The sequence below is a fragment of the Malus domestica genome, chromosome 15 (genome assembly GCF_042453785.1).
Source record: "Malus domestica chromosome 15, GDT2T_hap1".
NCBI classification, from domain to species: Eukaryota; Viridiplantae; Streptophyta; class Magnoliopsida; order Rosales; family Rosaceae; genus Malus; species Malus domestica.
The window spans coordinates 46,164,549-46,189,536 of record NC_091675.1 but is presented as its reverse complement, the minus strand read 5'-3'; the positions used below and the strand labels follow the sequence as shown (position 1 = coordinate 46,189,536).

The window sequence follows — 24,988 nt, the reverse complement described above, 5'->3', positions numbered from 1 at the left end:
ACCACCATTTCTTATCGGATTTTATTTAATACCCGACATAAATTGACTTTTCTTATCGTTTTTAAGAACGCCACAAATGAGTTGTTACGTAATAATGTGAATTGCTGCATATGAAATTGATCACAAATAATGCACTTGTTTGTAAAAAAGAAATTGAAAACATGCCCTAATTTCATTTGACTTAATCAACATGATTACTTTTGAATAAACTTTTATTCGTTTCATTACCACTTGTAGAATAAGCAACTGATCAAGCTGTTGGAACTGGAGTCATATATATTCAAATGTTGTAGATTCGATTAGCAAGGGGCTTAGTCTCCTCGGATGCCACCAGCAGAACATCGATCCAGCTAGCCTGTCTAATGGCTAATCACTTCACGTTTGTACCTATACTTGCAGACATGGTTACCACTATGTCATATATAAATATAAACATGGTCACCCTAATAAATGAAAATTTTATAACACTTTGCACGAGTGGTGCTCTGGAAATCCAATTAAAATCATATATCCATTACATTAATAATAATCCAGAATTGTTAATTAGCATGTGCTTGATGATATTATTGTTACATATATAGACATAATGGTCAAATTTCAATGGTTGCATCATGTAGTTTATAGAGAAAAATACTTTGCGTCCCACTCTAGCTTGTGTAACCCCCTCATTCCATCCTATTTATTTAAAGAATTTTTCCTATACATATAATTATACAATCATTTCTTAAATCACCGTTTCAATACCATCTCTATAAAACCCAACCAAATTAAAAATCGGTTAGTTGTTCATAAGTATAAGCTAAACTGCAGATTTCACCATGATGATCTTAATTGTTACCAAAATCGTCTATTAGTTTGATACTTATGGATGACTAAACTGTCACCAATTTATTTGAATTACAAAGATGATCTTGAAATGATGATTTAGGAGATAAACAGTTTCACTTATGACATATATATGTATTAAGAGAATCCTTTACGACGAGGGATCCTTATTTTTCTAAAAAAAATAGAGACATCATCTTGATCGTTGGATTTGACTTTAATGAAATTGTGTGATTGAGATTGTGTGGCTTGTGATTTAATTTCAATCACACAATTTCATTAAAGTCAATCCAACGGTCAAGAGAATGTTTCAATTAAAAAAAAAAAGAAAAAGAATCCCTCTTGTTAAAGAGAAGGTGGAACAAGTTGCGTCCATCGAGAGTGAGACGCAAGTATTGTTCAGTACTGACATTGTATGAGAAGCAAGAGTACGTAACTGGCCATTGATCGAAAATATTGGTGTGTATTGACTTCTGTTAGAGTATATTAGTGGTCAAGATTATGACATGTGTCATTGGATTATATGAGTTGAGATAGATAGGTCAACATGTATTTATAGTGAAATATCTCTTGTAATAAGGTAGCAACTGAAATAATAAATCAGTTAGAAAAGTTTCCCTCTCTTTTGAGCTTTCTCTCTTTCTCTCTCTAGTTGTTCCTGATCTCTCAAAGAACTGCGGTCTCAATTGAAAGTTGAAGAAGATACGTTGAATGAAGTCACTAAGCAAGTTCCTCTCATGTCTGCTATGTTGGCTCATAATTCTCCATCTGCATATGACACTGGAGGTGTATCTGGTACTAAGGAAGGTTCATCTGGCAGCTATTTTGGCCTTGCTTCTAGCCCTCAGTCACCATATTCCTATGTGCCTCTTCAACAACCTCCTCAGTTCTTACCTATTCCTTTCTCACAACCCTTTTCAAAGCAACAATTACCCTATCCTCAGTTTCAACAACTTCCTTTTCCTGGACCCTTGGCCTTTGTCTCTCAAAGTGGTTCAGGTACATACAATAATTTCAGAGGCAATAATTTCAAACACAAAGGGAAAGGCAAGAAGTTTTTTCAGGGTAATCAAGGAAATCAAGGACAGTTTCCACAACAGTTCTCATTTGGTGGAAATCAGTACTCACCTCAGTCTCAATCGCATTCAGCATCAGGACCACAACACCAAATGATCTCTCCACAGAGTTATCAACCAATGCAGAAGTGTCAAATTTGTGATAAAAAGGGTCACTCTGCTATCAATTGTTTTCAACATGGTTGTCAGATTTGCCATAGAGTGAGGCATACGGCTGCAACTTGTTTTGACAGAAATAATTCTTCAGCTCCGGGATATCAGTCATCACAGCAGTATTATCAACCACCTTTTCCACAGTTCCAGTCTCAACAGCCTCCAGCCTCACACCAGTCTATGAATTTCAATGGTCAGTCATCTGGCATGCATTTCAATGGTCAGTCCTCTGGCATGAGTGGTTCTTCTCATTCTCCTGTGGCTATGATGGCTCAAGCTACATCTACTCCATCTGCACCCCAACAAGAGTTCTGGCTTCTTGACTCCGGCGCTACTCATCACATGACCTCTGATATTTCTAATCTTCAGATGGCCTCTCCTTATCCTCATACGGATACTGTCACTGGTGCTAGTGGTGAAGGTTTGATTATTGCTCATATTGGCAAATCTAACCTTCCAACCAAGTCTCATACTTTTAAACTTCAATCTGTATTGCATGTTCCTCGTTTGTCCCAACACTTATTGTCTATGCATCAATTATGCAAAGATAATAATTGTCGATGTATCATTGATGAGTTTTCTCTCTGTATACAGGACAAGATCACTGAGAGAATATTGTTCCAATGACTGAGTAATCATGTCGTTTATCCTCTTCCTGTGCTTCCAACATCAAAGGTCTTACCAGCAGCATTTCTTGGTCAAAAGGTGTCTTCTTCATTGTGGCACCGTCGCATGGGTCATCCTACTAATCACATAGTTAAGCTAGCTCTTAGTAAGTTTGCCATTCCTTTCCATTGTACTGCACCATCTCAGCCTTGTACTCCCTGTTTGGAAGGAAAGTTTACTAAACTTCCTTTTCCTTCTCCTGCTTCAAAATCTGTACTTCCTTTTGCAGTTATACATTCTGATGTATGGGGGCCTGCACCTTGTATGTCTATTGAGGGGTATAGATATTATGTCTCTTTCATAGACGAATGTACTAGGTATACATGGATTTTTCCAATCATCAATAAAGCTGCTGTCTTTGGTCATTTTGTGCAATTTCATTCCTTTGTATTGAATTCTTTTGATGCTCATATTAAAACTCTTCAAAGTGATGGGGGTGGGGAATATATTGGTGCTTCTTTTCAGTCTTTTCTTCGGGACAATGGTATAACTCATCAAAAGTCTTGTCCTTATACCCCTGAGCAGAATGGATTAGCCGAGAGGAAAAACAGGCATGTTGTTGAGACTGCCATTACTCTCTTGCAGCAAGCTTCATTACCTTCTATTTTTTGGTATCATGCCTGTGCTACTGCAACCTATCTTATCAATAGGATGCCAACCTCCACTTTACTCATGAAATCTCCCTTTGAGGTCTTGCATAAATCACCTCCTCAACTTGCTCACTTACGCATTTTTGGTTGTACTTGTTTTCCCTCTTTGAAACCCTACAGAACAACCAAACTTGATCCAAAAACCACTGTTTGTATTTTTTTGGGGTATGCATCTCAGTATAAAGGTTATATCTGTTACTCTGTCAAAGATAACAAGTTAATTGTGTCTCGACATGTCTTGTTTGATGAAAGTCAGTTTCCTGGTTCCACTACCCTTCACCATCTACAGTCTACTGCATCTTTGTCATCAGTTGTCCCACTCTCTGTCCTTCATTCAAACTCATTTGAGCATCCTTCCTTAAATCATGATCTCTTACCTCGTGCCATTGTTCCTGCATTTTCCCATACTACTAGTCCAGTTACTCAGTCCCATATTCTCCATCAAGGTGATCTTGTCTCCACATCGCCGGCTATCTCTAATTCAGTCTCAGATTCATCAATGGGGTTAATCTCTGATTCTGCCATGGGTTCCTCATTACCTCCAAATGCTACTACTTCTCCAACTCCTATGGGTTCGGACTTACATCCAGATACTACTACTTCTCAAGCTCCTGAGTTACAACTAGTTCCATTGCATTCTCAAAATTTCCATTCTATGCAGACACGGTCTAAATCTGGGATATCTAAGAAGAAGAAGGTTTATCATACTTCATTTCATCTTGATTCTGTGCAAGAACCAACGTCTTATTCTGCAGCTTCTAAGTCTCCACAGTGGCAGCTTGCTATGCAAGAAGAAATGGATGCATTACTACAGCAACATACCTGGCAACTTGTTCCATTACCACCCAATAAAAATTTGGTGGGTTGTAAATGGATATACAAAGTCAAACGACATCCCGATGGGTCAGTTGCCCGATATAAGGCTTGTTTGGTGGCCAAAGGTTTTTCTCAAGAAGCTGGTTTGGATTATTATGAAACATTCAGTCCAGTGGTGAAGCCAACTACTGTGAGACTTATTCTATCTCTTGCAGCCACTCAGGGATGGAAACTGAAACAATTTGATGTCAAGAATGCATTTTTACATGGATTTCTTGAGGAAGAGGTGTATATGTCTCAACCACAGGGTTTTGTTAACAAGGCTCATCCCGACTATGTTTGCAAATTACAATGGTCACTTTATGGTCTCAAACAAGCTCCCCGAGCTTGGAATGACAGGTTCACCACCTTCTTACTTTCATGGGGTTTTAAGTCTTCTTATGCCGATCCTTCAATGTTTGTTCAACACAATGGTACCAACATGGTTGTGTTACTGTTATATGTGGATGACATTATTCTTACTGGTGATAGTGATGCTTGTGTTCAGTCTGTTATCTCTCAGTTAACCACTGAGTTTGACATGAAGGACTTAGGGATTCTCCACTATTTTCTTGGCTTGCAAATCGCCTATCAATCTCCGGGATTATTTGTGCATCAGTCTAAATATGTCCATGATCTCTTGCAAAGGACGAATATGCTCGACTGTAAACCATGTATCACACCCTGTCATCCTAATCAGAAACTTCTGACTCATGGTAGTCCTTGTTATTCCGATCCAACACATTACAGGAGCATTGTCGGAGCTCTTCAATACTTAACCTTTACACGGCCTGATATTGCCTATTCTGTGAATCAAGTGTGCCAATTTATGCATTCTCCTCTGGAATCTCATTATGTTGCTGTCAAGCGGATTCTTCGCTATCTTCGCGGTACTTTGGATTGGGGCATCTTCTTTCAACCTGGTTCTCTATGTTTACGAGCTTACACAGATGCTGATTGGGCTGGTGATCCCAATGATCGGCGGTCTATTACAGGTTTTGTTGTGTTTTTAGGCTCCAATCCCATTTCTTGGAGTTATAAGAAACAACACACAGTTAGCCGATCATCGACAGAGGCTGAATACAGGGCTATGGCCACTACCACTGCCGAAGTTGTTTGGCTTCAACAACTTTTGCAGGACCTTCATCTTGACATTTCCTCTCCTCCCAGTTTACATTGTGACAACGTCTCTGCTATGGCTTTGGCTACAAATCCGGTATTGCATTCTAAAGCCAAACACATAGAGGTGGATTGTCATTTTGTGAGGGAGAGGGTTCAACAAGGTGTTATCTCTCTGCAATTTGTTGCTTCCACAGCTCAATATGCCGATATTTTCACAAAGGGTTTATGTTCTCCATTGTTTACCACTCATTGTTCCAATCTTATGCTTGGTTCGCCGAAGACATAAGATTGAGGGGGAATGTTAGAGTATATTAGTGGTCAAGATTATGACATGTGTCATTGGATTATATGAGTTGAGATAGATAGGTCAACATGTATTTATAGTGAAATATCTCTTGTAATAAGGTAGCAACTGAAATAATAAATCAGTTAGAAAAGTTTCCCTCTCTTTTGAGCTTTCTCTCTTTCTCTCTCTAGTTGTTCCTGATCTTTCAGATTCCATAGCTATTGTTAACAACTTCCATTAAAGAGATCCGAATTCCGCAGTGGGTAGATCTAGCAATCCGTAGTTATCCATTTTTGAAGTCCTTAATAACATTTATACCTGCATGCAGTGATCAAGTCAGGTCAGGTCAGGTCAGGTAAGGTCAGGTATGGAACTTGTGGTACCGAGCATGGCATGCATGTGAACCCCCAAGTAGTGGCAAAGTCAGGATTTGCCGAGGGGAGGGACGAAATTCAAAAGAGTGCAAGGTTCAATCAAAGCGGAAACTTTCACATTGGAAATGCAAAGTTTTGAATCAATATTTATGACAGAAAACAATCCCTTCACCAAAGCGGTTGTAAGCGGTAATATCAAAGTCATGTAAAAATGTTAAATTAGTTAAGATTAGATTCTAAAAAACGTTTAGGCGCTAGTCAGACAGTGAACTGTGGCCTAGCAGTTAGGCGCCTAGGGGAGGTTTAGGTAGGAGCCTAGATGGATTTAAATAAATTTCTTTTATCGTAGAATAAGCATTAAACAATATTTACATTATGTTTTAAAAATTAATACAATATTTATAGATAATGTGAGAATTTAAGATAAATACGCTGTGGTCTTAAAAAGAGGGAAAAAATACATACAAGAAAAAAAAAAGAGAAATTGGTTAACAAACCACAAAAAAGGTGGGGTCAGAAAAGAAAAAAAGAGGACAATACTTGAAGTTAGTACTCAATTTACTCACTATAACAGGTGGTCTAATAACCATATAACACCTATTTATTTAATATTTTCCTAAGGCTAGGGATCTGCTATCTCCAAATTTGTGTTTCTTTTATGTCTCCTTTCTAATATTTACGACATGTGTCTTTATTTTAACTCTCAGTTTAATAGTATCAATGTTTAATAATATTAAATAAGTAAATAATTAAAAGTTCAAAAATAAAATCAATCATCACTCCCACTGCCCATCAACAATTCAACATCAACACCAATCCTTCACCTGAGAACTCTTCATCTTCGCGAAACCTCATTTTCTCTCTCCTCAACTTTTTGTCTGTTCAATTACCCAGCCTATCAAACAACAAATTTCATGTAAATTTTGGTTTGAGGAAGCAAGGAAGGGGGTAGCTCTGCTGCATTTTGTTCTCTGGTTGGAGGGTTGAATAAAAAAAGGATATAGAGAGATTGAAGGGAACGGGGGATAGAGACTGAAGTCTGAAGAGAAGTTAGTGAACGGCCCCTATATTTTTTTTCTACCCAACATATACAAAACAACGTCGTTTCGCTTTATTTTTTTTAATTTTTTTTACTAGGACCAAAACGATGTTGTTTTACAGCAGCAGCAGTGGCGAACTAGTTAGGTTTTCTGGTGAGGGGAGGGGCTGAACCAGATCCCCAGACCTGTTTTCTGGTGAGGGGAGGGGCGGCCCCCACTCTTTGCCTTCATGTGGCTTCGCCACTGCCCCCAAGGGCACATGAGTCTGCATATGCATGGGTTAGCATTTGAAGTTCTATGAGTACCATGATGTTGAAGCTTATCAAGCATGGACCAACTGCACCATTTGGTCCTACAAATTCTAGTGAACAAGTCTTTATAGCTGCTTTACAATAGTACAAAATTCAATACATCACCCCAATAAACTTTGAGTTTGAATATAATTTGGCTCGATAAAATTTTCCTTCTGTATATAGATTAATATATACAGTTGACAAGAACTGAAGAAAGAGTCTATGGTAGAATTAAACTCTAGTAAAACAAACTGGTAACACAAGGGATAATTACATAAAACTAAATTTACAAAATTCAAAAGTGAAAACCGTAAGGCCGCACATAATCTATGTACGAGTAAGGCATTGAGGAAACATCCAATTTCAACTGTTTGGAAGATGCAATATTTGAAAACTGAATTGGTGGGCTTTGCTTATCTACAAACCCTTGGTTAGTAAATATGCAATTTGGTCAAGTGTAGCAACAAAACCAACAGTGAGTTTCTTTCGAGTAACCTTTTCTTAGATGTAGTGATAGTCAACCTCAACATAATGAGTGTGAGTATAAATATGGGGTTAGATGCAAAGGATATTACTGAAATATTATCGCACCAAATCTTGGGAGATGACAATGGTAGGCGAAGAATACGAAAAAATTCACGAAGCCAAGAAATCGTGGCAGTAGGTTATGCAAGTTGGCAATATTCAGCTTCAATGCTTAAGTGACAAACACCATGTTGCTTTCTAAACTCCAGGAGATGATATTATTGCCTAGAAAAATACAATATCCCTAGTGGACTTACGATCATTAGGATCACCAGCATAGTCAATATCAGTATAGGTAATGAGTAGAGGCACGACGATGCATACAAGGAACTGGACTTATACACCAACCATAATCAGGAGTGGTTTTGAGATAACTTAAAATCCATTTGACTGCAATCCAATGAGTAGAGGCACGACGATGCATATACTAGCGGACTTGATTCGTAGCAAATGTTATATTAGGCCTCATGAAGGTTGAAGAACACCAATCACATTACGAAATTCAGTCATATCAAAGGTTCATCATAGAGACTAATTAAGATGACGATCATTAATGGCATGAGTGGACACATGTTTATAATCTAGCATATTTGTTTGTTTGAGCAAATCCTAAATACACTTGGCTTCAGATAAGTGCATACCACTAGCAAAACATTGTACTTCCATACCCAAAAAATATCTTAGAGGACCTAAGTTGTGGGACCATGATTTTCTAGGGCTGGAGTCAGGCTGATCGAAATACTGATACCTTAGAAGTTCGATCATGAACTTGACAGCTCCGAACAAAGTTGGTTCAAACAAAGTAGTGTGCCACCATCACCCTGTTCTGAAAGGCAAAGTCCAAGCGATCTGATCTGGATATGGACACAATCAGATCCTCGTAAGTCTTAGAGTTCCCAAAATTTAGGAATTGGCATACGTCGCAAGTAATCACAACTCTTAAGAGGGTACAATATCTACTTTTAGATATCTTGTTGGATTCTCTCACATCTGAACGATGATACTATCTTAAAAAAGGTTTATCTCCCTACCATATAAATACACCCATCTAGGTTCATCTCTGGTAACTCAATCTCCATATTCTAATTCTCTTGTCCACTTTTATCCTGAACCAGCATACTAAGCCATGTATGTTTTGCAACATCGTATGTTACCAGGCTTGAAGAGGGCATCCAAATAGGCAATCCCTAAGAGGAATTTTATTCCAACAATTCTTTGATACACGACAATGCTTTAGTTAAGCCAACCAAGGAAACGCTTTGGTTTGACACAAAGGGTTTGACGAAAGAATTCAAAAGGTGTTTCCAACCTACATGTTAACAACCATGTTTCCAATGAACTTTCTTTTAAGATTCACTAGAAACGGATACGCAATTCCGGCTAGGAAAGTGCACCTCCTCTAGCACCACGTTGCAAGCATTCGAGCCCTTGATCCAAGAACATGGGCCAATCACGAAGCAATCAACATTTGTTTATAGGATGTATTCAGGTATGATTTGAAGCTCTTTAATCCGATAAATGCGTTTTAGTAAGTGCAAAAGCAAAAGTTTCTCATAGGTTTAATGTCTAATTCCTGGTACTAGAGTAAGGTGGTATTCTAGATATCGCGATGAGAATACTTTATGAATACTAAGTTTAGGAGGCAATGTTTTCCCAAATCAATGTTGCCAAGGGAGCCTTTTGAGCTTTGTCTTGGGCCCACAAGCTTATTGTATTTTGCTCTACCACTTATTTCTCATATAAAGTTCGTTTACTTTAGAGAAGTTTATCAGATTAAGATTCCCTTATGAAGCAAAGAAAGAGCAAAGAGAAGTCCACATTGTAACACAAAGAGTTTGAAGTGATAGAAGGGGCATGCTTATTTTTTAGCCAAAAAGGCCTCAAAGATAATTTTCTTTCGTAGTTTTTTTCCCTTTAGACATTGTAGAAGACTTTCTGTGAGCGCCAATGGCCAGAACATTCTCGGGGATAAACTTTTCTCGCTCTGCCTCTAAGTCTGATATCCCGTCTAGTAGATGTTGCGAATGAGGGAAATATGTACACGCTATCACTTTATAGAACTAGTGAACGTCCCAGCCCTTAACATGATCTCGCCCGGCGTAACTAGTGAGGTATCCAAGATCGTATCCTTCCTCGTCAAGCATATTCTCATGCTCATCCCAAAGCATCGACATTTTTGAGGTATGCTTGTTAGTAAGTTGTGGGAGGTCCACTATACGCTCGTTCTCTTTACGATCGACCACTTGGCGATGCTCAATCTCCTATTGAAAAACCACTAGCTCTGTTGCCAAAACACGACCTCTGAAGCCAACACACACTCTTATTCCTCTTTCAAGAATGTTAAAGCCAGGTTTGTTCAGCTCTAGCCTGACATTATAGTCTTAACTTCGCTCTCGCCTGTATAAGGTCCTTTTGATATTCCTTAGCCTTTAACTCCTCGGACGTTACGGCATCAATATACTGACGTATCTTCGCTTCGTGGGCGTTTTTCAAGTCTAGTACTCAGACTGTAGCTTCTTGAGCTCCTCAAGTTGAGACAATTCTTGCTGCTCTACTATTAGTCCCACCTCAATTTCCAAATCACATGTTCGTTCAAGTTCCTAGATTCGTCGCGTTGCCAAAACATGGCCATCTCCGTTCACATGTTAGCCTAATAAGTATAAAGTACATAAGAGGACAATGTCAACAACACCTGTAAGTGAAAAATCAAACATAAAAAAGGAAATTCACCACATAATGGCTACCATAACACCGCATCAGGAAATCTTCATGAGACATACAAACTTTTTTGTAATTGGCAAGTGAAATTGTAGCTTCAGGGAGAGCACGAGCGAAATCAATACTCCGGAATCCGCTGGCGTTAATAGGAAGGGCAACATGGTCAACTGAATGTCGGATCACAAGAGGAGGACAGATTGTTCCTTCGGATCATGTTGGAACAATTGGTGGAGGGTCATCATTTTGAGGAGATGAAGCCGCGTGCATCTACTATGGAATACTTGAAGTAGAAATTGATTTGAAAAAACTTAAGCCTGAGTGACGAAAATATTGTTGGTTTTAAGGGTAAAGAAGATGAAGCAGACAATTATTCACCAATGATAATGGGGTAAACACCCAAAAAGATGGTGCAGCATGAGGAGCGGTATGACTCTTTCTATGAATATGGGCCTCATACTTCTCCTAAGACCTTCGAACGTGGCATCTTTGATTACCAGTTGAGGTTGTAGAGGAATGACCAATTGTTATGAGGAAGAACTACAAGGATGCTTTCGCTTTTCCGAATCAGGAGGCGAAGCAACTTTGTAACCTGGATGAGCAAATATTTTTGTGCATAATTCGGGCCTCGACTTATTCTGGTTCCTGTATGGGAAACCTCAAGGAGTGATATGCGGCCCAATCTTTTCTGTGGTTAGTGAAACGTTTGTGCAAGATAAGCCACTTCTAGTTGTGATGTGTGAAAGGATCTACATTGCACGATGAATCAATTCCAGAAGGCATAATTCGATATTAAACAATTCATCTTTGAACTCTAGGTTACGAGATGGGCAAAATATGACTCAAAGCCCATCAATATCTCCCTCTTAATCTCTGTCGACAACTAGGATGTTATTATACCAATCCCTGCCGTGGCAAGGAACATCCTGAATATACGACCCTCAGGCAACGCTAGGTCTAGCCGTAAAGTAGAAATGGCCATCAAAACCCATCATGATGATGTGCAACATTCTGAACTCAGGGATATCCAACTCAGCCCTATACCACTGATTTAGCAACTTGAAACGAGTAGTAAGCCTGAAAGCAGTAGGGGAGAAATTTTAGATAACTATGTCGTAACATAGTAAAATGCTCTTTATGAAGTCTGAAAGATGAAAATGAAGGCTAAGGTCTAGAAACCATAGGCCGATGATATATAGGCATCGAAAGACATAGTCATGTAGCCGTTGAGTTCAAATTGATTTGTTTAAGGATCTCTTAATTTGGCGTTTAAACTTAATGATGCATATTGAAAAAAATTTCTCGTTTCTCATGCACACGCCACAAAGTGCAGGATCTCATCATTGCAAATTTTCTGCAATAATACCCAAGATTGCACATCTGGATCCAAAACGTCTCCACCTCAATACCAAGGATTACATCATTGACAAGAATTTGAAGACTAAACAGTACGTATTTAGCTTACTTCGAATGACATGGTCTTTGGATAACAATTTATCCTTAAAGGGAACGAGTTGCCTCTCATACAGATAGTTAGGGGCAATTGTGGGACCATGACTTTTTACCTCAGAAGTCCGGTCATTGACTCACCAGCTCGAGGCAGAGCTGTATCAGACGAAGTAACGGTGCCACCATTATTGTACTTTGGGGCACTAGACAGAGTCCTAGCGACTCTGTTGGATGACCATGCTTGTTCCGCAAGACACGCGATCTTCTCTGGATATGGACAAAATCAGATCCTATAAGTTTTTCAAGTTTCTACAATCTAGGAATTGACGTGCGCCGCAAGTAATCATAACTTCTAAGAGGATGCAATATCTACTTTTATGGGTCCTCTAGGATTCTCCAGGCTTAGAATGATGATTCTATCCTAAAAAGTCTCTATCCCCACAGTATATATACACCCTCTAGGGTTCATCTATGGTAATGCAATCTAAGCACTTGAAATCTCTTGTCCACTTCTTGAGTCTAAAAGCATTCACTAACTTGATTGTCGGAAAACCTTTCACAGGCACATCTCCTCCGATCTTATGATTGCTCACGGTTGTTTACTGTTTTGCAGGTTGCTCCAGTTTGTACTCAACCACCACACTTGGTGGTGCATGAATTTGGTTCCAACAAGAATGAAGGTTTCAGATGTGGTTTGCTAGGATTTCTTACTAGACATTACACATAAAAAGCCATAATTTGGCTCTAAATTTAAATAAGTGAAATTGTGCGAATTTTAGGAACAAAAAACAAAAATGTAGTTAAAGGTGTAAAACTAGGGTAAGGTTTGGGAGAAACTGATCTTTATGGTAGAGAGGGCATAATTGGAAGTAGGGTTGGGGATTATGTGGGGAAGAGGGGAATGGTAAATTTTGGGGATGGGTTTGATGTTTGAGGCCTTCCAAGGCACATCCTTTGGCACTGAAAAAGCACTTCCTTCCAAGGCACATCCTTTGGCATTGAAAAAGCACTTCCTCCTCATTTAAGGGACATGCCCTTCTTGACTGACTAGAGAGAGAGAGAGAGAGAGAGAGAGAGAGAGAGAGAGAGAGAGAGAGAGGGAGAGAGAGAAAAGTGGTCACCAGTTTTGATAGATCGATCACTTGTATTGATAGGAAGGTGGGGATGTTGTTTATCGATAGTGTCTGTGAGGGAGGAGCTGGGAAGGGGAAATGAGAAGGTTAGGCGTAGGATTGAAAGGGTGAGGTTCAAATTTTTTTTTATTTATAAATTATTTGTTAATCTATGTGGACAAATTTAACTGGCACATCAGCAAAATACAGGCTCTACATTTACAACATCATCACTTAACGGTCAAATTAATTGTTTAACTTACTTTTATATATAATTGCAGTCAAATTTAAGTAAAAATATGAGATTGGAATGTTTTAAAGAAATTGTATGAGGTTACAATTGTAACCAAACCTGAGGGAGTAAAATGCAATTTACTCTTTATTTTTTCTTTATATGCACAACTGATTGCCATGTTAGCAAAAATACAGGCCATGCATTTGCCACATCATCATTACTTCCAACTTAATAGATTTTCTATAGTTTGTTTGGCTGCAAATTTACTCCAAATCAATTTTTTAGTCACTGGAGCTATGTAGCCAATTGACATCCTTTATATTTATTTATGATGTTGAATGAAATATCGCTTGAAATACCACTCTATTGCTTCTTATAAAATAAATTATGCTGTAGCCTCCTCAACTAGGGATGGGCAAAATACCCATGCGTTTGGGTAACCGAGATTACCCGCCCATTTAAAATTTACGGTTATGGTTATGGGTAACCGTTTAGACAAACAAACGGTTATAGGTATAATCGTTTATTCGTGAAATTTAAATGGGCAGTTATGGGTATTACCCGCGGTTATAACGGGTATCCATTGGTTATGGGTATTACTCGCCGTTATAACGGGTATCCATTTACCCATTTAATTTAATATATGTAAAATAAATAAAAAATTAAAAAACCTTAAATTTTCAATCTCTCCGCCAAACTTAGAGTCTCAAACGCTTCGTCCCCCGCCCATCTCTCCCTCCATTTAATTTAATAAAGGATGAATATTTTTGTGTGTGAACACTCATGTGATTGAAATATTTTTAAATTATAGCATAAAGTTTGACCGATAACAAAATCACAGCAAGAAGATTATGTACCCATGACGTGACCACATCGTGCAAGTAGATCCCATTTTGATATCAGGATACATGCTTCCAATGCAGTTGCTCCATAAAGTCACGTAAATTAAGGGACACATTACACCTAAGCACAAAGCCACATAATTAATTAACTTCTTCTGAAAGCATTAGTATTCGAAAGTGTTTAGTTTCAGAATATGTATAAGCTTTGAATCATTTAGTTTCGTAAACTATTATTTCAATTATTGGAATTGTATGATGATATAAATGATTAAAATAGGGAAATGCATGTTAAAATGTACCTATAACGGTGTTTAATTGTTAGAAAACGAAAATTATGACAAATTGTTCTTTTGTAATTTCCAAGTTACTAAAAAAAAACATGTAGACGGGTGAAAAAGGGGTAAATGGGTAAAAAAAAAAAATAAACGGGTTCAAAAACGGGTAAACGGGTAAATGGTTATGGTTAAATGAGTAAACAATTATGGTTAAATAGGTACACGGTTATGGGTATGGGTATAACCGTTTATGCAATTACCCAACCGGTAAACGGTTATGTGGGTATGAACATAAACAGTTATGGGTAAATAACCGCTGTTTCCCGCCCACCATAACCGTTGCCCATCCCTATCCTCAACCTACGTAACATAGTTTTTACATGAAACAACATAAATTGCTAATTATTGTGCTACAAAATTATAATTTCTTGGTTTATATGATTGCATTCAACTGCATTAGTAAATGCTTTAGATTGATTACTCTTTGAAAATCATATTCAACCATGATAGAAGATAATCTGTTTATTAATGCAGTTGCATTAGTAAACGAATTCAACTGAGTTTGATTTTTTTTTATATAAAAATACCTTGTGATTGATTCTAATGACTATTGCTATTAGGGGTATGGACTTGGAATAGAAAATCAAAATCGAAACTGTGAACACGGAAAATTCCTGAAACGGAAGAGACAAGAACAACGTGCACAAACAAATATTTGTATTTGATGATTTTGGGTTACAATCTCTCTTAAATTTGATCCTCTGATTCAATCTCCGTAAGGTGTGTATTTGTGGATGTGCGATTGATCCAAAGGGCCGTTGGGCTTGATCTAAGGATGAACGTTCTTCAAGGGCCGTGGACTTGATCTTGAAGGTGGATTTGAGCGGATCTTCAAAGGGCCGTTGGGGCTTGATCTTGAGGATGAGTGTTTCTTCAAGGGCCGTTAAGGTTTGATCTTGAATAACGGTGATGAACGGATCTTTAAGAGCTTTTGGGCTTGATCTTGAAGAACGGTTGGATGTGTGGATTTGTTGATGTTGTTGATCAAGGGCCGTCGGGGCTTGATCTTGGAAGAACGATGAACGAAGAACGAAGAACACTTTCTTCAAGAGCCGTCGGGGCTTGATCTTGAGTTGGTGATTGTTGATCCAAGGGCTGTCGGGGCTTGATCTTGGAAGAACGATGAACGAAGAACGAAGAACACTTTTTTCAAGGGCCGTCGGGGTTTGATCTTGAGTTGGTGATTGTTTGTTGATCCAAAGGGCCGTTGGGGCTTGATCTTGGAAGAACGATGAACGAAGAATGAAGAAGGCTTTCTTGATTCTTCGGGAACCTGGATGCTTGAGAGCTTCGGAGTTTCAGAGCTTCAGAGCTTCAAGGTGTAATATGAATTGGTTCCCTTCAAATGAATGAATTAGCCTTCTATTTATAGAAATTTCCAAGGCCTAATTTTGAATATAATATTCCAGATGAAATAAGTCGTTTTTGCCAGGTGTTGACACGTGTCCTGTTTGATGACTTTTCCAACTTATTTTGATTTTTGTCTAGACACACGCTACGTGTAAAATTTATGTAATACATGAGCGTTGAAACTTTGATTTATCGGTCAACATTTATTTACCGAAATTTCGATGTCTACAGAAACATGGATCATATTGAACCGCACCAAATGGTTTGGTTTTTGCTGTTTTGAAATGTTTCGGTTAGAAAGCGAACCACAATATGAAGAAACATGTTTGGTTTTCATTTGAATATCTGGAACCGAACCGAACCATTAGGTGTTGGGTTCTAATTGGTTATTTGGTCCAGTCTAGATATTTAATATGGATTCAACCACGTCGTAACATGGCCACACCCACATCTTTCTCTTTGACTATTTGATTCTCGGTCTCGAGTCCAGTCGACGTTATTTTCACAGTGCAAATCCTTCCCCTTCTTCAGTCTTCGCTCACTGCAAGGACTCAAAGGACTCAAATAATTGAAAAAGAAACAACTCAACAAACATAAACATCAAGTAAAACACGCAAAGCACTGAGCCTTCTCAACACTTAATTGCTAAGCTGAGTTGAGCTGGGCCAATTCATTACTACTACTATTGCCTTTTTTTTTTTTGAACAAATCTACCGTCGAGTCTTTTTCTTTCTCACTTGAGCCTAATAACTAAATGTCTCTAGGAGCAAGGATTTAAGAGCATTCCTAATAGGGGCTTTATCTTCCATGAGACTACTATATTTTAAGTCTTAGTGAGAAATTTTATTCCCAATGAGTAGAAAAATGAGGCTAGATTTACCACTGGGGTTAGCCATTTCATTTCTTGGGTAACATAAGGTTACATTTAGCTCCAAAAAGCAATAGGTCCCACATAAAAAAAAAAATAGCAACCCTATGAACTTTGCTCCCAGAGGACACCTCCCTATTCCAATTCTATGGTATGGAAATTTCTCACCCATGAAAAGATTCAAAATTCTAAGCCCTCGACCGGTCACTCAATGGTGGAACAAAGTCCAATCCTACAAGAAAAAAGCTGGCAAAATGCCAACCCGCATTTCTTTCTTAACCCAAATTTCGGACAAGGAGTGCTCCATAGGAAAAATATTTAAAAAGAAGTTTCATATACCGGGTTGACCCTTATCCTCACTAACCATGATGTGGTAGTTGAAGGCTACCGTTTTAATTAGGGAGTTTTGCGGACCTTTTAATCATGCAAGTCTTTGTGTGCTATGAGACACTTGACTCTCCAAGGTGATTGTTTGCTTTCGGCATTAGGCCCTGAAATACCTTGAAAGAAAATGCGTGTCTTAAGAGATATTTCAGTAAATTAACAGCTCCAAATAACAAGGAATAAATAAATGTAACAACAAATTATGACTTGTCTAAATGCATGATTCGTTGTGTGGAAGCTAAAAGCTCATGAGTTTGGCACACAAGACATGAACATCCATGATTGCTGGGTTTGAGGCAAAGATCAAAGGAAGGGAAGAATGAAAGATTGAGAACTAAAGGGGTTTTCCATCACCTAGGGATAGCTAGCTCTACTTACTGCATTCTACCTTCCAAGCTCATCGATGATCTCAAGTTATAGGCGCAGGAACTCTTGAAAACCCTAGCTGAGGAATCCCTTGGTTTTCTCTAATCTTCATATTTTGTTAAGTCTTTAATTCTATTTTCCATTGTTAAAGCTAATTCTTGGAGTAATATTTTGGAGAGGTAGTGGCCTCGTGAAGGAGAAATTTTTAGTTGTGACAGGAACACGGATGATACATCACGTGTTTTTATGCAAGTGGTGAAAAATTTTAAATTTTAAGTTATTAACCTTTTAACACATATAACCCACCATTTATATAGGGACACGTGGTGTACCACATTGTGTGACGGTTACACTGAAAAATCTCTCCTCGTGAAGCTAGAGAAGCCGATTTGTCCAAAGCCCTTTCTTTCTTGCACCAAGTCTTACAACAGAAATCCATTTTTTACTACGCTCCTCTTCAATTTCTCTCTTCATTCCCTGTGTTAGCTGAAAATGAAAAGATTGTTACCAGTCAAAACAAGATGCGCGGCGCTAGGTAAGGGTGGGTTCTGGCAACGCATGGCTCCAAGTAAGGTTCTTATCTGGTGAATATGAATAGATATCAAGGATTCTAGTTGGTTTGTAAGGAAGGGATATGAAATTCATCTCTCACTGCCTTCCCACACGAGATTAAAGTTGTGGGCTGGATATTGGTACTCTTAAGCAGCCCAAAATCTCCACAAGCTTGAATTTCATGTAGGTCCGATAGACTTTTGTAACCGTTCACATCACAAATCTACTCAGCATGCCTGCTATGTGGCTTGAGCCCACTCAAGTGTGTTAGGTGAAGAATAAGGTGACATGTTAATGTATAAATATTTCAAGCTTGATTCTATGTAGCCCGACATGGTGGATAAGTGTGTTATTGCATATATTTAGCACAAGTTATGAATTATAGTTTCTTTTAGCATGGCATGATTGTGAATTCGTACACCCCTTGTCATGCACTTTTAGCTATCATAAATTTGAGCTTGGTTTGCCACGAATATGCGATGATTGAGCTTCCAAATGTAGTTGGGCTTTTAGTGAACTTTTGGACCCTAACTTTGAGTCAATTTCAAGCTATATGATGGAAGCTGTCTGAGGATGGTTTATAACTCTCTCAACTTAAATTTTGATGGTTATGTTTTCTTCAACCGTTATGTGGCTCAGGCTTCAGCTGGTGCTCGAAAGCTTGGATTTTCAAACTTTCTTATTGTTGACGATCATATTCTCAGATAGTCTACGAGTTGCCTCGAGTAAAGGAATTTTCAATTTGAAAGTTGATATACAGTGACTCCAAAGTTATCATTGATGTTGTTAATGGTCGCTTCTTGATTACCTAGCAGCTTCGTACCTAGGTTTATTATTATTGGGAAGCTAATTTTGTTACAGATGCTCTTGTACGATATGTCAATTCACCTCACTACCATAAATTGTCATTTTTCTAAGACCAACTTTCGTCGGCCAAAGCAACTTTGTCCGACAGAACAAAGCATTTGGGCGGGCAAAATACTCAACGTTTTGTGTTTTTTAGAGATCTTTGCCCAACGAACAAGGTTCGATGGGCAAAGTATCTTGTTAGTTGGACAAAGTATCTTTCGTCGGGCAAAGTATCTTTCATTGGGCAAAGATTTCGCGTCAAGGGAAAAAATTGGCCCCTAATATAGCACCTTGCGCGATGAACCATTCAAGTACAGAATATCTCTAGCCTTATGTGAATTCATAAACATAAAAATTTACAATTTCCGCGTGGAAACAAGAAAAAAAATAAAACTTAGAATTTGGTTTCCTCAGTTACCAAGTTTAAATTCTATGTAATAGTTTAAAAATAAAATAAAAATTCAAAAAAACTCAACCATGAGTTGCCAAGACCGCCACATGTCACCACCACCCACCACCATCATCACCACCACGGCTACATCCACCACCACATGGCCCCTGCCGCTGCCACCACCATCATCGCCACCTCCACCATCCACCATTATCACTGTCGTTGCCACCACCATTATTAGGACATTTCATAACTACTAATTTTCATTTATATATTAATGGCTATATACACACACATTAAATTACATATTGAAGTTCCATTGTTCTTTTAGGTTAACAAAATAAGAAAATTCACAAATTCTAGAAAATAAAATTCCGTCATTTCTTTTTCTGTCATTTTTGAATTCCTTGTAATCTGAAAATTTCTCATCCAAACAAGTGTAAGTGTTTATTGAATTTTTTTTTTGACAAGATACACAGTCTGTGGAGACAAATATATTCAAGAAAAATATGAAGGCGACACGTGAATTTTTGGATGAAAAATGACAAAATTACCCTTGAGGCGCATCGGAACTCCCACGCGCAAGCAGCGGGCAATAATAGCTCAATCAAGGTCAAAGGTGATCAAAATAGGTATTTATTCAAAACTTATTTCATTCATCCTCATCAAATCCTCCCCACAAGGTAACCCCCAATTATCCTTTCAAATTAGAATTAATTACCAAAATGAATTGATTAATTTTCTAATTAATTTCCTAATTGATTGCAAGATATTATTTTGGCATAATATCTTGCAATTAGAGCCAAAAACCACCATAAGTGGCCGGATCCCTTTTCTCCAAAAGGGGGCCGGCCACACCCCTATAAATACCACCTCATTTCTCCAAAAACCTAAGTCTAATTCTCTTCTAAAAATTCTCCAAATTTCTCTATACACTTTTCCCTCAAATTCTAATTTTGGCATCGGAGGTTCTTCGGCCAAAGCCTCCCCCATTCATCGTGGGCGCGTGAGGTTCTTGGCCTTAACCTAAGTTGTTAATTGTTTTGCAGATGCATTTTCGTCTAAGAAGAAGAAGGCGGAAATTTGCATCCACATAGTCTACGAAACTATTTTCAACAATCTGACCATTATACTTTTTGAAAATACTACAAAATTGCATATGTCAAAACTCACCTAAAACAAACTTTTAGAAATTATGTAATGAGACAAAATCCTTCAACAGCTACAAACTTATAATCATGATATAACGGTTATCTTAGCTTCGATTTTGATGATTTTTTACAAACCCAATCATCAATTTAAAATGTCACATCCCGGCCCGGGCCCACACCACATTCTGGGCTCGACTCCACCGTAGCACGATATTGTCCGCTTTGGGCATTGGCCATGCCCTCACGGTTTTGTTTCTAGGAACTCACACGAGAACTTCCCAGTGGGTCACCCATCATGGGATTGCTCTCGCGCGATCTCACTTAACTTCGGAGTTCCAATGGAACCCGAAGCCAGTGAGCTCCCAAAAGGCCTCGTGCTGGTAGAGATGGGAATATACATATAAGGCTTACATGATCCACTCCCCTGGATGATGTGGGATGTTACATAAAATATTTACAATAGTGATTACCATAAAATCTTATGTTCTTCTTAATGGAAGTATAGAATAAATTCTAAGTGTTTATTGAATCTATTTTTTTGACGAGAGACACAGTCTACGGAACTAATTTCAACAATCCAACTGTCATACTTTTTTGAAATAATACGAGATCGTATCTGCTAAAAATCACTTAAAACAAAATTTCAGGGATTAGGTAACATGACCAAATTATTCAACGGTTACAAACGTATCATCATGATTTAACGGTTACAAACGTATCATCATGATTTAACGGTTATTTTAGCCTCGATTTTTATGTTTTTTTACAACTATAGTCCTCGACCCTATAAGAATACAATGAACGAGCCGGAACATAATTTAAAAAACTTACACAAGTGGTTACCACATGATCTTACGTTGTACTTATTGGAATTGTAGAATAAACTCTAAATTTGTTAAATATGTTGTTTTGACAGAATATGCAGCGTACGAAACTAATATCAATGATCCAATAGTCATATCTATTTGAATATAGTATGAGATCAAATATGCCCCAAATCACCAAAAGTAAACTTTTAGGGATTAGGTAACGGGGTGGAAGGTTCGATGGTTTAATGGCTACATCACCTTTGATTTTGATGATTTTTTGCAAAGACGTTAATTGAATATAAACTCACACGCTGAATTGATCTAATCATCAAATTGGATGATGTTTTAACCATTTAAAATTTATCTAAAAAATAGGGAAATTTTGAATATTTGGTGTTTGTTCGACAAAATTTACCATTTTCGTCGAGCAAACTTTATAATTTCCCCCACTTTTTCTCCAAAAAAAATTAAAATTGCGAAAATGGTCCCTGAGATTTGCATAACTCCTCATTTTGGTCCATGAGATTTCAAATCAATAGAAGTGGTCCCTGAGACTGTCCACCATCCATCATTTTGGTCATTCCGTTAAAAAGTCCGTTAAGTGTCCTAGAGCTCTTGGCCGGAAGTTTGGGCAATTTTCAAAGCTTCCTAACTCAATCGTTGTTTAACCAAATTCGACCCATAATATATCAAAATGAAGATAGGAAAGTGTAGAATAAGATTATACTTATTTGGAAGCCCAATGGTTGCCGGAGATGGTCGAAAAATAGCCTCAAAGTTGACTAGTCCGAGGGAAAAGTGGAAAACTCGCTGGAAACTGGGTAAATTTTAATCGTTCATAACTTCTTCAATACTTAACAAAATAAAGTGATTCAAAAATGAAAATCATACTTCTCGAGACCAAGACATTGCTCAGGGGAGTGGCTAACTCAAGACCAAGACAGCCAATTTTGAGCCGTTTTCTGGCCAAACCACTGAGAATTAGATGCTGAAAAAGGTACCATTCTCTTCATCTCGTCGAGAAGTATGATTTTTGTTTTTGAATCACTTGATTTTTTTGAGTATTGAAGAAGTTATGAACGTTCAAATTTTACCCAGTTTCCGACGAGTTTTCCAGTTTTCCCTCCGACCAATCAACTTTGAGGCTATATTCCGGCCATCTTCGACAACTATTGGGCTTCCAAATAGATATAATCTTATTCTACACTTTCCTATCTTTATTTTGATATATTATGGGTCAAATTTGGTTAAGAAACGATTGAGTTACGAAACTTTGAAAATTGCTCAAACTTCTGGCCAAGAACTCCAGGACACTTACCGGAGTTTTTAACGGAATGATGAAAATGATGGATGGTGGACAATCACAGGGACCACTTCTATTGATTTGAAATCTCAGGGACCAAAGTGATGTGTTATACAAGTCTCAGGGACCATTTTCGGGATTTAGCCAAAAATTAGTTTCCCTTCAGATTAAAGGGTTTGCCAGACGCAATATTGTAATTTCATTGAGCAAGGTTATTTTCCCACCATTTTTATGCCAACATTAAACAGCACAGGCATTTTTGTGCAAACTTTGCCAGACGAACTGTTTACTTGTTCAACTAATGTATTAGGTCAAAATACACGTGTCACGATTTAAGAACCTTTGCCCTACATACCAATTCATGGGCAAAGGTCTGATATTAGGCCGAGCGCCTTCTTATTATTCATAGCTTCGTTTCTCAGTCCCATCTCTTTCTGCCTTCTCTGCTCTATTTCTCTACGCCCTATCTCTCTCTATCACCTCACTTTCAAGCTAGAAGGAAGGTCTGTCCTCTCTCTTTCCTAGGTTTTTCTTTTTATTGATTTTGGTAATATGTAATTGCATTTATGATATGGGGTGAGATGTGTGATATATTTGGAGGGAGGGGGCAAGGTAAGGTGGGAAAGGGACATGATGTCATATTAGAATTTTGTAGGAGATTGGAAATTTGTGAAATTTGTAAGAAATTTCTTAAATTTGTGAAACTTGTAGAAGATATTAGAAGTTAGTAATTTTGTTGGAAATATAAGAAATTTATGATTTTGTATGCATATTAAGGAATAATGTCATTTAGTAATTTTTTTTTTATGTATGAATTTTGAAATAATGTAATTTTGTACAATGTTGTTAGCTTTGTTGTGAATTATTTTCCACAGATTTCATTGCAGTTGATCACTAGTGGTCATTCTTTTGCCTCCTATCCAGGTCAGAATGACCCAACGACATAGATGGCGGATATTCCAGTAACGGGAACCAGTGATACGAGTTGGCAACCGGGCTACTCCATCAGCTTCATTAGTTTAGGAGCCCTAATCTGCCTAGCTTCTTCACAGCAACAACTAGAAATACCAATGGAGCAAATGACACCTTAAAGGTATCCTAAAATTGTTGATGCACAGGGTTAATGAGGAAAAGTCTGAGAGCTCCGAGACCTAGGAGCGGATTAGGTTTAGTTGGTTTTGTGAAATCCCTAAAACTTGACAACATAGTTTTGTCGGGCAAGTTGGCATGTGAAATCCTACTCCTGGATTTCACAATTTATATTTCATATCTAGTAGTTACGACGTGTTTAGTTACGGCATAGATTATTTTCGAAATTGCAAAAAAGATGACAACGCCCCTATTGGGCTACACAAAATTGTACATGGATGCATTTTACCCTTACATGTTTTGTACATTTCTTGTATATTTGGATAGTGCATATTGCTATGAATGCGTGGGCACAAGTGGAACACAATTTGGAGTTATAATGAAAATTCTACGAGCCTTGGAAGTTGAAGACATTTTGGTAATTTGCCATCATTTAGACACATGTGATTTTATTTTTTGATATTGGCTTGTGTGCCATGTGGGATCCTTCCCCCACTCTATGGAGCCTTCTCTCTCAATTTCCTTCCCGTTTCTTTCCAATTCTCTCATCTTTCTCGCCTCTCCACTTTGCCAAGAAAACACTACCATCACCTATCCAATTTTCCAGTGAAATTTAACTAACAGATAGCACTATTGTGATCATGCCAACCCCACGAATCCAATCATGGATTTTTTTTTTCGTGAAAAATTCCAAGAAAGTTACGAATCGAAAATTCGATGTGCGAATATTACGGATTAAGTTAGGTGGAGTTATTGACCCTATTGTTGAGCTTTGACCGACAGTTGAGATTTGGTCAACAAGTCCCAAATCCATCTATATTTTCCTAGACGACTTGTCATGCCTTGTTTCATTGAGTCATTTTAAATTGTGTTTCCTTGGATTCTACTTGATTCCATTGAGTGGTCTGGAATCGAGTTCTGCTGTTGTTCCATTGAGTAGTTTGGTTTTCCTGCTCCGTATGGATTCCATTTAGTGGTTTGGAATTGATCCATTTGTCTTTGTTCGGATTTCGGTGAGTGGTCCAAAATCCCTCATACTCTGCTATTCTATTGAGTGGTCAAGTATTGTATTTGTTCATATTCTGTTAGTGATTCGGAATCCTTCTTTGTGTTCGATTCTGTTGAGTTGTCCAGAACTTGTTTTCCTTTGGATTTTTTTGAGTAATCTGAAATTGCATTTTTGATCTTCGTTGACTTGTTGATTCTTTGGATTCAGTCTAAAATGTGAAAGTTTAAAAGATGTAGGATTTGGCCGAACTGAGTCACTCTAACCCTAGTTTCCAGTGTATCTTACGAAACGTAGATTTGAGAACCTTTGTGGTT

At 38.0% G+C, this 24,988-nt stretch overlaps 1 protein-coding gene across 1 annotated transcript; it reads left to right on the top strand.

Moving 5' to 3' along the window:
• Positions 1–1,439: 1,439 nt before the first annotated feature.
• On the top strand, positions 1,440–3,085 carry LOC114821638 (uncharacterized). The gene is made up of 2 exons (XM_029094592.2): positions 1,440–2,475; positions 2,649–3,085. The coding sequence occupies exons 1-2, from the start codon at positions 1,563–1,565 to the stop codon at positions 2,660–2,662; spliced, it is 927 nt and encodes a 308-aa protein (XP_028950425.1). The 5' UTR covers positions 1,440–1,562; the 3' UTR covers positions 2,663–3,085.
• The last annotated feature ends 21,903 nt before the right edge of the window (positions 3,086–24,988 follow it).